At 42.1% G+C, this 17,750-nt stretch overlaps 1 protein-coding gene across 9 annotated transcripts in view; it reads right to left on the minus strand.

The window, feature by feature from the left end:
* Positions 1-17,750, minus strand: part of celf2 (cugbp, Elav-like family member 2) — a 435,899-nt gene that overhangs the window by 84,182 nt on the left and 333,967 nt on the right. For all 9 annotated transcript variants that reach the window (XM_041780689.1, XM_041780688.1, XM_041780686.1 and 6 more), the window contains 2 exons: positions 12,989-13,037; positions 5,615-5,749 (listed from right to left, as the gene is read on the minus strand). In XM_041780689.1, coding sequence (XP_041636623.1) covers positions 5,615-5,749; positions 12,989-13,037 — 184 coding nt within the window. The remainder of the gene's footprint in view (positions 1-5,614; positions 5,750-12,988; positions 13,038-17,750) is intronic.

Here is a 17,750-nt window from a genome sequence, read left to right on the forward strand (position 1 = left end):
TATTGGCAAAAGGCAGCTGAAATAGGGGAAACATTTTGAAAAAGGGCAAAAATGGGAAAAAAGTGGCAAAAATAAGTGGCAAAAATTTACAAAAAAAAAATAGGAAACAAGTGGTATTTAATGGCTAAAGGTAGCTTAAATGGGTGAAAAGTGGTGAAAAAAGGGGAATATTAAAGTGGCAAAAATAAGTGGCAAAACTGGGCAAAAAATAGGAAACAAGTGGTATTTAATGGCCAAAGGTTAAATGGGCAAAAAGTGGCAAAAAACTGTGAAATGGGAAAAAATTGGATAAAAGTAGCAAAAATTGTGAAAAAGGGAAAAAGGCTTCCCCTTTTTAAGGTTTTCTGTGGGAATAATATCTGAAACTAAGACATCAAAGAGCCACACATTGAGTATCACTGATTTAGAGCTTGTAAAACCGGATTCTTCCACGTCAAAGCTGGTAATGAAGAAATAAAACACACTTTAGAAGCCGTGCTTTCTGGCTGCTTCATGCACGTCTCATTCTGCACGGCAGAGATGGCTCGAGCACTAAAAATACCTCCCGGGCCGCATTCTGTCGTCAGCGGAGAACCAAACAGTCCTTTAATGAAAGTAGGGTAGCTCCCAAGGCCCAGCCATCCACTGGTGGTGTGATCCATATTTTATTAATAGCGGGACGGCGGAGCTCTCTTCTGATTGATACCGCGCTTTAATCGGAGCTCAGCTAGGTGGGACTGACGCCCTCTGGGACTCGTAGAAATCCTATTTATTTCCAACCTGGTTAGGCCTGTTTATTTACCAGCCAGACGCAAACCGGACCACTCGAGTTCATCTTTGGCTTTCGCCAGCCGCTAAGTGGTTTATATCAGCGGTACAGAAACGAGGGTTTGGACATGGCATCTGAAATATTCATGAGGACAAAAGAGAGGAGCTGAAAAGGGACGGGATGAGGAAGGAGAGAAGGAGGCCAACGTGGGATGTCTTGGAAAAGGAGGACAAATCGTGCACGAGAGGATTCTAGGACGGCGAGGATGAATAGAAGGAGATGAATCGATGAGGCGGGGAGAGTGGTTCTGTTTGAAGATGCTGAGGAACATGGGAGTTTTAGTTAGAAGCAGATTGGTTCTACATAGAGACCACCTTGAGGAGAAAGAGAGAGAAGACACATGGAGAGAATAAGGCCGAAGCCCACAGTAAGAACATCGATAACGTCCGACCGACAGACGACAGATCCACAGCAAACCTGGTGACGATGACAGCTCGAGTGACAGGAGGAAGAGGAATAGGAGGACAGAGAGTTCTCCTCAGCACATAGAGACCACAAAGGGGGACAGGGAGGGGGAGGGAGGGAGGATTTGGGAGATAGAAGAAATGATGGAGGAGGGGGGTGGTTGATGGGAATGGTCTCCTGGAAACTAAAGAGCTGCAAATAAAGGTGCAATAACTGAGGGAGGATTGATGGATGGATGGGGGGGGCTGAATAAACTCCAGTTTTTGGCTCTGTGATCCCAGAGAGGTGAGGCATATTTTTAACCTGGTCCAAAGTTTTAGAAACAAAAAGTCCAAGGAAATTTAGATTGACACACTATAATGTTCATTTAGACCTGAAAAACGAAGGAATGACCCTTTATCAGCTCCTTATACCAACTATAGTGGGCTACTTCCTGTGAAGTCCAGCTCAGACTAAAGAGCCCCAACAAGACCGTTTGAAAATGGAGCTGCTGATGGTTGCAACCATCTAAACCGAGCCGGTGCAGCTCCAGCCGGGCCGTCTGATGTTAGGACATGGTCTGGCTGCAGACCAGCGTCCCGGGATGGTGCAAGCAGATAAATCTGACATAGAAAATGCAAATCTGGTTCTAATATCCTGAGACCCTGCGTGCACATATGAGGACATTTGAACTCTCAAACACAGCTGTAAGTTCTGCCTCTAGGATTTTAGAGATATTTGTCCAGAATTTCCATTAAATTTGAAGTAATTTCTTGGAATGTCTGGGCAATTTGCTTTGAAAATTTCATGAATTTTCTTGAATTTTTTTGGGGAATATGTCTGTGTATTTGGGAGAGTTTTTTTGGAGAGTCATTTGAAATGTTTCTGCATTTTCATGGAAATATGCAGAATTAATTTGTGTGCTTTTGGGGACTTGAATTTCCATGGAATTTTAAATGAATTTATCTGAAATTTCTTGTGAATTTTATTGGACATTTTCAGGATTTTGCTTCAGGAATTGTCACGGAATTATGGTGAAAATGTGTTTATGTAAATATGGCTTTTTCAGAGAAGATTACTGAGATGTTGGGGGAGTATGAGAACATTTTGTGTTTTTGTACGGGATGCCTTAGAAAGTTCAGGGATTTTAGGGGGATTTTTTTTTTATTTTGGGAATCTCGATATTCGAAAGAGAGTTTTCCAGAATCTCCAGAACTTTTCGTGGGAATTTGATTCATACCTGGCCTTAACAAGCTCATGTAGTACTGTGGAAACGCAGCATCGTCTCCTCTAGTAGCAGCGGTGTGAACTGTCAGATTTAAGAACGTTGCAGAGCAGCCCGTTGTAAGCAGTTGTGAGTTTCACCCCGTCTTGTGGCGACTCTGGTCTGAACTGGCCGACGCAGACTACATGATTTTTTTGTTCATTCACGATGGCACCGTGTCGGTCTATGCAGCAAAGATCTTGACCCGTCTTGGTCGATGGCGTCGCCAAACTACAGGTGTGATCCTGACTGTATGCTGAGGTCTTAAGGAGGCAAAGGGAGATTTACTCAGGTAAATGATGATGCAAAGGTAAGGAGCAAATGCTCTCTTATTGCTCAGCATCAGGATTCACGTCATTGACGTCAAGCCAGAGCGTCAGTCTGGACAACGATGTCATGCTAGTTTTTCTTGTTGTGGGACGGTTGTGCGACGTCTTGCCGCCCTACCAAACGGCCTACCGTTCCTGAATCAGGCTCGACACTTGACGATGATCTGTGACGATGCAGTCAGACCACAATCTGGCTGAGTTTGTGTCGTCAGTTCTTCTGATCAGGGATTTGACTCCATGAAGGTTCCCCCTGAATGACCTTACTGTTGTTTTTAAGTTAGTTTGGCAGTTTATACTGCAGGATTATTTCACCACATGAAACAAGAATGCCATGAATACAACAGGTAGCTGTTTGCTTTTGCATATTTTAAATGCATCTTGCACCCTTCACCATAATAAGGGACAAATCTAGCAGACTTCAAGATGTTTCTTTATATGGAGTCTGGGTTTTATTTGGTCCTCTAGTCCCGTGTCTGATTCTCTTATAGCTCTGATAATTTGGACCAGCATCAGCCAAGATTAAGAGCTAAAATACGCGCTGTCTTTCTGCAAATATTTATGTCTTCTCAACTGGAAGACATGGAGGTAAAATGTCTCTAACACTTTGGTAAACATGGATTCATCTCTGAAACAAGGACCATGTAGCCAGACTTGGATTTCCTTAAATTTCCTGGTCATAAATGAAAACATTCCAACTTTTAGGCTGTTTTAATGTTTTTGGATAGCTTCACCCTTCAGCTCATCAATATTTAAATAACGCCCTAAATTGCACTTTTTTGGCCATTTTTCAAAACAAATGTTGTGAGGAGTCCAACTTCAAACCAACCAGCGAGTGGATGCACTGATTTCTCTACAACCCTAGACAGACAGGTCCAAATCAGTCCTCCTCATTTGTTGTAGTAAAGGTGGACTATCCGTTCTGCAGAAGCCTGCAGGCCTCACTACGGAAGTCTCAGAGAGCTCAGGGCGGGCTTACAGTGAGGCTAAACTGGAACAGCAGGGAAGGTGAGGGATATGAGCGGAGGTGAGGAGGTCAGAGGAGGAGGAGGAGGGGGGTGATCTGGAGCTGAGGCTGAGAGTGAGAGGGGGAGAAAAAAGAGAGAGAGAGAGAGAGAGAGAGAGAGAAAGAGAGAGAGAGGGATATATAGAGAGCAAGCATGTATTCACAGTGACCACAGCAGCCTCTAGATGTCGCTCTAGTTCATTTGTGTTCAATTGCTAATGTGACTCTTTTAAAACCTGAGGGGAAATCTGAAGCAGCAGGTCAGACATTACCTAGACCAGTGTTACTGAACCCTGCTCACCCTGAACCCTCAACCCTGCAAGAGCCACAATCTACGTGGTGAAAAGTGGCAAAAACGGCTTGAAGCAGCAAAAAAATAAATTAAAGATGGCAAAAATGGTCAAAAGAAGCAAAAATGGATTAAAAGGGGTGAAAATGGGAGAAAATAGTAGCAACAATGGGTGAAAAGTTACAAAAAATGAGAAAAAGTTGACAAAAATGGTCCAGAAGTGGCAACAAAAAAGGTGAAAAGTAACTAAAATAGGCAAAAGGCAGTCAAGAGTGGCAAAAATGGGTAAAAAAAAATAGGAAACTGTTGGTATTTATTGACAGAACGTAGCTTAACTGGGCGAAGAGTGACAAAAAAAGTGAAAAGTGGCAAAACAAAAAAAAGGGAAAAAATGGGAAAAAGGGGCAAAAAAGCAGCAAGAAGAGGCAAAAATGGAGAAAAAGGAAACAAATGGTGTTTAATGGCAAAAGGCAGCTTAAATGGGTGAAAAGTAGCAAAAAATTGTATAAAAAAAAAGGGGCAAAAAATTTCACCTTTTAAAGTTTTTCTGGGGGAATAATATTTCAAATTAAAGCATAGAGGAGCCACAAAAGCTACAAAAGAGCCACATGTGGCTCCAGATCCTTGATGATCACTGACCTAGAGGAAAATAAAACCCTGACAGCGGTCAGTCTGAAATCATGGAAATGATAAAGAAATAAATAAAGATATGCACCTCTAATTCTTTTGGAGCCTTGCAGAGCAGGTTCATACATGGCAAGAGGAAGTTTATTTTGCAAAAGCAGAGCCTGCATTACCTGTTAATCCACTACCAAAGATGTTAACCTCAGACCCCATTAATCCTGCTCAACATGAACGAGTGTTAGCATGAACCTTAGCATTAATGCTAGCATGAAGGTTAGCATGAGCATTAGCATGAACGTTCATGTAAAAACCAAAATAAATAATAAAAGTCCAACAGTCTTGATTCTGAATCTTCTGATTGCAGTGTGTACTCACTGAGCTCAGCTAGAGTGGATCAAAAACGTTTTTTATTCCAAGCAGATGTGAATGAGTTGTTGGATCTTTCTGGATGTCTGATTGGTTAATTCTGCTTTTGAATGGAATCGACCATCACTGAAGTTCACATTTTTTTGAACGGATTAACGATTAAAGTGGCAAAGTTCCTGATAATGTGCACATCTCTGATAAAAAACACTTAAAAGTAAAGTAGGCGGGGCTAGGACCAATAAGTTCATTTATTTGGTCATTTATGTATATGCATGTATAGAATATTCAGATGCAGAAAAGCTAAAAACAATGAGCCAGTCTACCAATGTTTAGCCACTTTAATGAAAAAATAAGAGACGCTCCCATTGGCTCAGACTGGATCTTGGTCCCACAGAAACAAAGTTAGGACTTCCTACAGAAAACAAAGTTTGAGTCACCACACGAGTGAACACAGCGAACGACGACGACTGCTGGAGGCTGCTCTGGTTAAAAATATTCACATGAGGAGCATCAAGTGTGGATGGAAGTCAGTCGAAGCTACACCCACCTCTGCTGAGTCCGTCGGGCCCTCTAAGGATCCGGCACTCCTCGATCTGTCCGAACGCAGAGAACATGACCCGGATGTCGTTCTCATTGCACTTCTTTGACACCATCCCGATAAACAACTTCCTGTCTTCCACTGCTGTGAAGCCGAAAAGAAGGAGAGGGGGATTATGAGCTAAATATATACTTTATTCAATATTTGTTGTGTTTTTTCAACATTGCATTGCACTGTATGCAGACGACACCCTGATCTACTCGGCTGGTTCCCAAATGCACAAAGGACTTCGAAAGTCACTCTAATCAAACAAATGATGTTTTTATTATTTTAAATTTAAAGAGACATACAGACAGAGTTCATGATTCAACAGTTAGAAAGAGACCGGGCAGAATGGCATCATGGGAGATTTCCAAGGCCATGAAGAGAACACAAAAAAACTTAGACTACTTCTATGGAAACATAGTGAAGAGTTGTGATACAAGATATAAAAAAACATGTGAAGAGTGGAAAGAATAGGTTAAAAAAAAGAAAAAAAGAAAAAATGGGTTAAAATTGGTAAAAAAAAAAAAAAAATGGCAAAAAGAAGAGACAAAAAATGGCCAAAAAGTGACAAAAATTGGTACAAATTCAAAAATATATATAACAGAAATGGGCAACAAAAGCAAAACTTGTTAAAAAAAGGGGAAAAATGGTTGAAAATGGGATAAATGATGGAAAAGTGGCAGGAAATGGGCGTAAAGAGGCAAAAATGGACAAAAATAGAAAAAAAACTGTCATAACACCGTGCAAAAATGGGTAAAAATGGGCAAAAAAATGGCAAAAAGCGGCTAAAAAAGGAAAAAGTTGAAAAATATGTCACAGAAATGGACAACAAAGGAGCAAAACTTGGTTAAAAAGGGACAGAAATGGATGAAAAAGGGGAAAAAAGATTTTAAAAAAGGCAAGAAATGGGTGAAAGCCACACAATTGGCAAAAATAGACAAAAATAGACAATAAATGGCATAAAAACAATAGAAAATGGGTGAAAAGTAGAAAAAAATGGGTTTAAATTTACAAAGATGGTCAAAAAGTGCCAGAACCAGTGCTGAGCGTTCTATCGGAATTACAACTTTATTCACATTTTTATGAAATGTGCAGAGAGGAAGAACTGTGAAAAATAAAGAGAATTAAAGTGAGAAAAAGCCAAAGAAAGTCGGCGAGAGCGACCAAACAAACCACAGAAGAAGAAGAAGATGAGGACGATGCAGGGAGAGAGACAAACAGAGCGTGCTCCTGAGTTTCATCATCTGCACGCTCTGATCAATGTCTCATTATCACTTCAACGCTGAGACTCTCCGGCTCGTCCTCTCTCACCCTCATCCTCCTCTTCCTCCCCTCTCTCTCCCTCATGGATCCCCCTCTTCCTCCGTCGCTGACACAATCCCTCCTTCTCCGGTGCAATCTTCAGGAACGTGCGACGGTATCGGTGAGAAACTGGCGAGGTGAAGACTGAGAGCGAAACCCTCACCGCCGTCAGGAACAATGAGTGTATCCGTGTGTGTTTCTGCGTTCCCGCCACATTCAGTGTAATGCTAATCCAATTCATTTTTAATGAGGAAACTGTCAGCTCTTACCGCGAGGCGAAAGAGATAAGCGGTCTGTTGCACTCTGGGAAATCAATAGCGCACTTGTTTATTTTGCTGTTTGAATTGTTTGTGTGTTTAAAAAACAAACCGTGGGGATACGCCGCCAAGATAAGTGTTGTCTGAAAAAGCTTTAACTCCTTTGTACACAGCGTTTGAGCGTGAGCATCACTCCAGAGGAAGATTACTGCAAGTCTGACAGCGATGTAATTAATTTAGGCTGTCGATAGAAGAGAGAGAGCGGATATCCAACCAGCCACCGGTGCTGGGGTTCGGACGAGGCGCTGAAAGGCGGCGGCGGTGGTGATAAGACTCATAAAGACGACTCTGGGATGATCTGGAGCTGCAGCTTTGCATTCTGGGATAAAATGGAGCAGAACTGGCACCATGCTGAGATTTCAGCAATTCAGAAAAAGTCAAAAAAAGGAATCACAAAAGAGGAACACAGCTGCAGCCAAGGCGCCCATTAGGGGGGATAAAGGGGAGGGGCTTCTGGGGCCCATGGAGGTCAGAACAATCATGGTCTATTGCAGAGTTAATCTATGGTAACCATATTTTATATTTAACCTGGATTAAAACCTCTCTGATCAGAGCAACACACACCAATTTAATTTTTTTCAAATCCAATCACCTTTGAAAAAACAGAATTTCATTTATTAGTGATGTTAACACTGAACTATCAGGAAAGTACGGTCAGACTTTAGCGACGCCATGAAGAGAACAAATGTCAGGATATTGAGACTACTTCTACAGAAATATGATAAATAATTGTGATACAAGATACAAAAAACAGTGAAAAGTGGAAATAATGGGTTAAAATAGTAAAAAAAAGGGAAAAAAAAGCATAAATGGATTAAAGTTGATGAAAAGTGGCATAAAAAGAGGAAAAAGTTGCAAAAATGGATGAAGAATGGCAAAATGGGTTTTAAGTTATAAAAATGGTCAAAAGTAGCAAAAATTGATAAGAAGTTGCAAAAATATGTCACAGAAATGGTCAACAAAGGAGCAAAACTTGGTTAAAAAGGGATAAAAAGGTTGAAAAAGAGAAAAATTGATTTAAAAAAAGGGCAAGAAATGGGTTAAGGCCAAAGACAATAGACAAGAAGTGGTTAAAAGTGGCAAAAAAGGGTAAAAGTAGCAAAAGGGTCAAAAAGTGGCAAAAAAGGTGAAAAGTATACAAAAACATGGTGACGTGGCAAAAAGTTGCAAGCAGATGTTGCAGAAATGGGCAACAAAGGACAAAAAAGGGACAGAAATGGGTGAAAAAGGCCACAGAATGGGATAAAACCGGCAAAAAGTCCCCAAAAAAATGGGTGAAAAGGCAGAAAGTTGCAAAACAATGTTGCAGAAATTGGCAACAAAGGAGAAAAATGTGGTTGACAAAGGGACAGAAATAGGTGGAAAGTAGCAAAATAAGTTTTAAAAAGTGCCGAAAAATGGGTGAAAAGCAGCAAAAACAGACAAAAAGTGGCATGAACGGGGCCAAACAATGGCAAAAGGCGGATCAGTTAGGCAAAGAGTTGTAAAAAGATCTGGCAGAAATGGGCAAAAAGTGGCAAAAAACTGCAAATACAGGTTTAAAACATTTGCAGAAATGGGTTAGAAAGAGGTAAAAAGGGGCAAAAAGATGTGGCAATAAGAGTTTGGTAAACACTGAAGACAACGTGGGGCATAGCTGCTACGCCCTCAGAGATCCTGCTAGAGCTGCAGCATGCACGCGGAGGCAGAGAGGAGAGCGGCACAGACAACGGATCAAAGTTTTAAAGTTATCTTTATCCTGTAAATCTCCGCCTCTTTCCTCCGTCTGTCTCTCCAACAGATAAAGCTCCCAGCCTCCATCCGTCACTGTTAAAGCGGCGTGGGGTTTATTAAAGGTCATTACCGCTGAGTGGATGGATACGTTAACGTGCGGTCCGCTCCATATTTCACCATACTTCCTGTGAGTGGTGGCTGCTTTATTAAGTTCCAGCACCGTTATCCAGACCGTTATGTCTTCTAAAGTGGGCTGTGGCCATATTTCACCGGAGCGGATGATGGCTTTCACCAGCATTCCTCCCCTGTCATTTTACTGTGTTCCTCAGCAGTGGGCAGTGATTTAGCAGCTGGAGGATAATGCATGGTCAGGATGGTGATTTAACGTTACAGCGGCCGTCTCTCTTTAATATGTACAATCATGAGGAGGAACAGATTTACCTTCATCTGGATTTAAACGGTCACTTCATCCAATCACCATTCTCATGTTCTGCTCAATTACTCAGCTTTAAGGGTCAGCGCTCCAGAATTACAAAAACACACATTTTCTCATTTAACCATGCAGATAATTTCTCTTCTATTGGCCAGAATGTTCCGGTATCTTTTCCACCAAAGGGTAAAAACCATCAGGATGGAGATTTTTAGTTTTTGGTTAAAACAGAGATGATTATACCTTAGTAGCATTTAGAGACTGCAGAAGCATCAGCAGCTAACAGAAACATCTGATTGTCCGCAGAGATGGAGACAGTCTGGGTCAGAGGTCAAAGACCCCAAAACTTCTAATATCCAGCTGTGTAAAAGCAGCTTTTTATGACCATCGTAAGGAATAGATGGAGTCAACATGGCTGCCTTCTGTCTGCACACAGAACACATGTGCTGCATGGCAAATAGGAGCCCCCTCCTCATTTATCTAAAATCAGTCATAAATATTCTGAATCATCTCTTTTCAGGTGTTTGTTGCTTCATTTTTCCAAACTCTAATGTTTCAGTCAGACGCTGGAATCTTCTGGTTTATACAGAAAATGAACTTTTCCACAACAAAAGACGGGCTGAGGGCTCGGACCCTTGGCATCAGGGTTTCTCATTCAGCAGGGTTGAAGGGACAAACAAATTAAATATCAGAGAAGCACAAAACTGGATATTTACTGATAACCCCCATATCTGCATTTGCAAATTCCTCATAACTGAAAAAGCTGATATGGACCATACTTACTGCCAGTATAGGCCAGTATGGACTACCAGTATAGGTCTGGAATTATAGCTGATAAAGGCCAAGATGTACAGCTGATACTGGCTGATATTTAAGACAATATAGCCCCATATATACCGCTGATACAGTCCAATATATACAGCTGTTAAAGTCTTAAACTAACAGTTAAAATAGGCCAGATTTTAAACTCAATATATGCAGATATTTACAGCTGAAATAGGCCAAATTTTTCACTCTATTGAGGCTGAAATGTACAGCTAATAAAGTCTAATATCAATGATAAATATTCAAGTATTCACAGCCGAAATAGGCTGATAATAACGGCTCTGAGTGCAGACATTTACAGCTGTTCAAGTTTAATAATAACAGTAAATAAAAGCTAGACTAATATATGCAGATGTGTACACCTGAAAAAGACTAAATTTACAGCCGTTATGGCAATTTTTTTGTCTTGACTGAGGCTGAAATTTACAGCTGTTAAAGTCTTATACTAACAGTTAATGTAGGCTGAATTTTATACTCAATATATGCAGATATTTACCACTGATATAGGCCAAATCTTTCACTCTATTTAGGCTGAAATGTACAGCTTATATAATCCAATATTCACATCCAATAGGCTGATATTTACAGTTGAAACAGACTGACATTTACAGCTGTTATAGTTGAATATATGGCTGATTTAGGCCGATATTTACCTCTAATATAAGCCGATATTTACAGCTGTTATAGCTGAATATATAGCTGATTTAGGCTGATATTCACCTCTAATATAAGCCGATATTTACAGCTGTTATAGCTGAATATATAGCTGATTTAGGCCGATATTTACCTCTAACATAAGCTGATATTTACAGCTGTTATAGCTGAATATACAAGTTATTTAGGCTGATATTCACCTCTTATATAAGCCGATATTTACAGCTGTTATAGTTGAATATACAAGTTATTTAGGCTGATATTTACAGTTGAAACAGGCTGACATTTACAGCTGTTATAGTTGAATATATAACTGATTTAGGCAGATATTTACAGCTGTTATAGCTGAATATATAGCTGATTTAGGCCAATATTTACCTCTAGTATAGGCTGATATTTACAGCTATTATAGTTGAATACATAACTGATTTAGGCTTATATTCACCTCTTATATAAGCTGATATTTACAGCTGTTATAGTTGAATATACAAGTGATTTAGGCTGATATTTACAGTTGAAACAGGCTGACATTTACAGCTGTTATAGTTGAATATATAACTGATTTAAGCCGATATTCACCTCTTATATAAGCCGATATTTACAGCTGTTATAGTTGAATATATAGCTGATTTAGGCCGATATTTACCTCTAATATAAGCCGATATTTACAGCTGTTATAGTTGAATATATAGCTGATTTAGGCCGATATTCACCTCTAATATAAGCCGATATTTACAGCTGTTATAGTTGAATATATAGCTGATTTAGGCCGATATTCACCTCTAATATAAGCCGATATTTACAGCTGTTATAGTTGAATATATAGCTGATTTAGGCCGATATTTACCTCTAGTATAGGCTGATATTTACAGCTGTTATGGTTGAATATATACAGTGCTTGACAAATTTATTAGACCCCCCTAACCATATTCAAAGTAAGGTTTATGCCACAGCTGGGTTCATCCATTTTTCCATACCCAGGCTCAGGATCCCAAATGGGGCCCCAAAGATCTCCTGGGGCACAGGGACTTAGACTGCACATAATAACTAAAACTGAACACTTCTGACATGTCCACAAAAGTCTCTGGGTATGAAAAGCACATTGATTTTCAAAGGAATGATCCACTTTTTATCCATATGGGAAAAAAAGGTTGGAAATATCTGATCTAATCGAACAGTCTGACCATGGCATAAGTCGTTCAGACGCCTCAACACCTAGAAAAATAGGGCCCAGGTTTAAAAACTGTGGAACTCCCCTTTAACAAAGATGCTCCATATGGTTCCTCCATGATTAAAGGTCATGCTCACTTAAATGCAATCAAATTAAATCAAAATTGCCCCTGAAATGATGCCCTGATTTACTTGTCGGAGCGTGGGACTTCTCCTTTTGTAAACCAATAAAAGAATTTATTTATGAGCTGTTTTTAAAGATTTAAGTCCTCAGCAGGAACCAAAGGGCCGGGGGCTCAGCACCACAGTCCTGAAGTATTTATAGGCAGACTAACACATTGTTGATTTGTTGCAGATCAGAGAAGTATAGAAAAGATGCCGACTCATGCATTAAAGCAGCCCGACACGTCCTGGGGTACACCGTCCTCCTTAGGATGAGACGGGGTGTAGGAGGAGGCTGGCTATAGGAAATCAATTTAAAACTGGATCTGCAGAATGTAGTCGGAGGCAGGGTGGTGTGAGGACAGTGTGTGACAGCGCTGGTGTGTGTGATAGATGCATAAAAAGCCAGGGTGTGTAGAGCGAGAGGAGCGTGCACGCTGCATGTTTGTTGGAGCGCGCCGCCACCGGGGAGACAGCCGAGTTCACCGAGAGGCCAAAACGATTCAACTCTCACTGACCTCCTTCCAAAGTACCTTAATAATTCATCACACGTATAAAAATATACTTCTATATATTAGCGCTTCCCTCCTCTCTCTCTCTCTTTCTGTGTTCGTCTCCATGTCTCTCGCTCAATCTTTCCCCCTAGACACTTGTACCGTCTGCCAGTCAGACAGCGAGCAAACACATGGTGAGAGAGCTATTACCAAGCAAATTCAAACAGCCGATTGATGCATGTGTGAGATAGCGAGGAGGGGGGGAACTCACCGTTAGATTTCTCACTGTCTGCAGGTTTCATCTGAATAGGGTGGTGCATCTGTGGAGACACAAGGATGGGAGAATGATTAGAGGATGCATGTGCACAAACAAAACCAGCAAATATATCACATGGACAGATTTCACACCAGAGAGGAGGAACGTTTGCACACCTGTACTGGTAATAAAACCTGAAAGACCTCAGACATGAGGACGGTTTCACCTGATTTAAACATAGACAGCCAGAGTGTGACACCAAAGGCTGTGTTGCCCTAAGGCCACCCATTAGGGAATGCAAAAAGAGTTTTCTGAGCCCCTGAAAACCAAAAGAATGACCCCTGATAAACCCAGAGACTGACCCCTGATAAACCCAGAGACTGGCCCCTGATAAACCTAGAGACTGAGCCCTGATAAACCCAGAGACTGGCCCCTGATAAACCCAGAGGATGGCCCCTGATAAACCCAGAGACTGGCCACTGATAAACCCAGTGACTGGCCCCTGATAAACCCAGAGGATGGCCCCTGATAAACCCAGAGAATGGCCCCTGATAAACCTAGAGACTGGCCCCTGATAAACCTAGAGACTGGCCCCTGATAAACCCAGAGACTGAGCCCTGATAAACCCAGAGACTGGCCCCTGATAAACCCAGAGAATGGCCCCTGATAAACCCAGAGACTGGCCCCTGATAAACCCAGAGAATGGCCCCTGATAAACCCAGAGACTGAGCCCTGATAAACCCAGAGGATGGCCCCTGATAAACCTAGAGAATGGCCCCTGATAAACCTAGAGACTGGCCCCTGATAAACCTAGAGACTGACCCCTGATAAACCCAGAGACTGAGCCCTGATAAACCCAGAGACTGGCCCCTGATAAACCCAGAGAATGGCCCCTGATAAACCCAGAGACTGAGCCCTGATAAACCCAGAGGATGGCCCCTGATAAACCCAGAGAATGGCCCCTGATAAACCTAGAGACTGGCCCCTGATAAACCTAGAGAATGGCCCCTGATAAACCTAGAGACTGGCCCCTGATAAACCCAGAGAATGGCCCCTGATAAACCTAGAGACTGGCCCCTGATAAACCTAGAGAATGGCCCCTGATAAACCTAGAGACTGGCCCCTGATAAACCTAGAGAATGGCCCCTGATAGACCCAGAGACTGGCCACTGATAAACCTAGAGACTGGCCCCTGATAAACCTAGAGAATGGCCCCTGATAAACCTAGAGACTGGCCCCTGATAAACCCAGAGAATGGCCCCTGATAAACCCAGAGAATGGCCCCTGATAAACCTAGAGACTGGCCCCTGATAAACCTAGAGAATGGCCCCTGATAGACCCAGAGACTGGCCACTGATAAACCCAGCGACTGGCCCCTGATAAACCCAGAGAATGGCCCCTGATAAACCCAGAGAATGGCCCCTGATAAACCTAGAGAATGGCCCCTGATAAACCTAGAGAATGGCCCCTGATAAACCCAGAGAATGGCCCCTGATAAACCCAGAGAATGGCCCCTGATAAACCTAGAGAATGGCCCCTGATAAACCCAGAGAATGGCCCCTGATAAACCCAGAGAATGGCCCCTGATAAACCCAGAGAATGGCCCCTGATAAACCTAGAGAATGGCCCCTGATAAACCTAGAGACTGGCTCCTGATAAACCTAGAGAATGGCCCCTGATAAACCTAGAGAATGACCCCTGATAAACCTAGAGACTGGCCCCTGATAAACCTAGAGAATGGCCCCTGATAAACCTAGAGACTGGCCCCTGATAAACCCAGAGAATGGCCCCTGATAAACCTAGAGACTGGCCCCTGATAAACCTAGAGAATGGCCCCTGATAAACCTAGAGACTGGCCCCTGATAAACCCAGAGAATGGCCCCTGATAAACCTAGAGACTGGCCCCTGATAAACCCAGAGAATGGCCCCTGATAAACCCAAAGAATGGCCCCTGATAAACCCAAAGACTGGGCCCCTGATAAACCCAGAGAATGGCCCCTGATAAACCCAGAGAATGGCCCCTGATAAACCCAGAGAATGGCCCCTGATAAACCCAGAGAATGGCCCCTGATAAACCCAGAGAATGGCCCCTGATAAACCCAGAGAATGGCCCCTGATAAACCATGAGAATATAGCGTCCACACCAAGCATAACTGATGCTTCCATTAACGTAGCATCGACATGTGCAGTGAGTGTGCTCGCTCTGCAGAGCGTCTCTGTCCACCTGTCTGTGGTTAAAGCTGTGAGCTGCAGCAGATCAACTCAGTTTCTCCTACACCTAGTGTTGCAGCAATTCATTCCATAAAAGCCCAAACGAATGTTTAAACCGATGATAAACTCGCTGTCGTGGCCAATCCAGAACTTTCAGAAAAGTTGGGATATAGAGAACGGAGCAAACAGGGAGCTAGTTCAGGCAGGGACTACTGTCCACAGCTTCATTTGCCTTCCAGGCCTCTTCATCCGTCATGATTCCTGCTCTCACTGACTCTTATTCCGTCCTGTCTCAGTCACATGATTAGCAGTGAAACCCACCCCCGTCCCGCGTGAATCCCTCCAAAAATGTCAGCGTCTGCTGGGCACACATGGTGAAGTTTGATACCAGCTGCATGTGGACCAGCAGAAGGCGTCGCCTCCTTGATGTGGAGGCTGTTTTAATGCATTGTTACTGCATGTTTATCATTTCTTCTACATTTAGAGATCAGACATGGAGCTACAGATTGCACGTTTGTCTGAGGGGTAAATGGGGTCTAATGTCTGCGTTTTCACTCGTCTTCAGAGATGCTGAATACGTCTGTGATGCGGCTGACTTAATGGAGCTGAATGATGGACGTGTTTTTAAGGTGGCAGGTCGTCTTTTATGGAAAACAAGAAAACACTTGAAGACAAGGAGGCCTCGTCACCCATCTCTCTCTCTCTCTCTCCGTCGCTCTGTCCCGTTTTTATTCCCTCCATCTCTCTTTCCTTTATGGGAGATTATGTGGCTGTTTGATCTGCCGAGAGACGAATGACAGTGATTCTCCAAATCTAGCTCGGTATCAATCACACTCTGAGTCAAATACCAGCCCGGAGAGTGAGTGTGCGTCTCGGTGTGTCCGCAAGAGTGTGTATGTGCCCCGTCTTACCCATAATGCCCCTGGGTTCAGTCACGCTGTGACAGAAGGCTTTGATCTTCCAATTCTATCACACACCTTTATCCCAACTCTCTGGCTCTCTTCCTTATCATCCTCGCTCTCCTCCTTTTCATTCCTCTCAGTCCTGTCCTGTCCTCCACTCACACTCACACTGATCAGCACCCAGACCTGCCTGAAGGGGGCGCTAGACGGCAGAGGGGGAGGTAGTAAATGAAGAGGAAGGGGCAGGCTGACTAGGTCTGCTGATGGCGGCTCTAATGCTGAATTAATTCCCTCAAAAATGTGAAGAAAATCTAAATCAGCCTGCTGTGAATTTAGCCTGACGTGATATTTTGATGCTTTTAGGCCAAATTTCAGCAGCAGAAACCCTGAAAGACACACTGAGGAATGACTGAAGTATGAAGGAAGCTGGAAAAGGAGAAGAAATGAGAGGAAATCTTTGATTTTTCAACACTTTGATTGGGTTTATGATGACTTTTGGTCACAGAGGTGAAGGATTAAAAGAGAAAAGAGAGAAGAAAGTGACTTTAATTAAAAAGGAGATAAAAATGAACTATAGATGTTTAAGAGCAGCATTTGTAAGAGTTTGTAAGGAGTAAACAATGAAAAGTAAGAGGGTTAAAAGAGGAGAAGGGAAGACAAAGCGGCGTGATAATTAAATATGTTTCAACACATGTAAACAGTTTTCATGAGAAGCTTGTAAAAAAGAAAAGAAAGACGACAGGAAAGAAACAGAGAAGGATGGTATCGTAATAAAGCTGCAGAATAAGGAGGAACTTTCAATCAATTACACAAAAGAAAACATTAAAAAACGTAAAGCAAGTAATTCAACCACACTAAAAGACTGAGTCGTGTTATTTTTTCGGGTTAATAGTGAGTTGAAGGTAAACAGTAGTGACCATTCTAACAATTATTTGTCACTGTGCTCAGAATATTCGAGTTTTCCCACTTTTTGCCCTGTTGCACCATGAGTGAAGTTAGTAACTGAGTTAGACAAACGTGTCAGTTATATCCTAACTTCAGCCATACTCAGAAAAATAATTTTGCCCAAGTACATCTAATTCAGGTCTTTCTTTTTCATTTTATTTTGAAAGGGCAGGCACAAAGGCCTGTTTAATTTCCATTTTAAGGAAAAAAAAACAGTAAAGAACTGAAAGAAATGATGCTTGAAATAAAAACCAGTTAGCTCATATCCTGTAACCTTTGACCTGAAGTCATGGGTGGCGTGCTGGATGCAGCTGTGACGGTCAGGAGGAGGGGTTTCTTTAACTAAGAGGGAGTTTCTAAGCCCCTGACAGTAAATTATCACTTAAAATGTTTAACTCTTAGTTATGCATCCAACCAAAAACTTCACTCTAAAAGTCTGACGCCCTCCAGCTCAAACAGGCTGAAGAAACAGGACCTGATGAAAATGGTGAAAGACAAAAAGAAGGTGAAAGCAGGCTTACGATTTCTGTTAGAAACCCAGTAAGACAGTTGAACTGATATCTTAAAGCAGGGGTACCAAAGTGTGTGAGCATGAGCCTCCCCTAAAAGAAAATTATTCAGTCAGTGGACCCCCACCCACAGAAAGATTCAGATTTAAAAAAACAGCAACCATATTTTCTAACATTTATGTCTACATTTAAATATTTTTAACATTTTTA

This window comes from Cheilinus undulatus, linkage group 23 (assembly GCF_018320785.1).
Source record: "Cheilinus undulatus linkage group 23, ASM1832078v1, whole genome shotgun sequence".
NCBI classification, from domain to species: domain Eukaryota; kingdom Metazoa; phylum Chordata; class Actinopteri; order Labriformes; family Labridae; genus Cheilinus; species Cheilinus undulatus.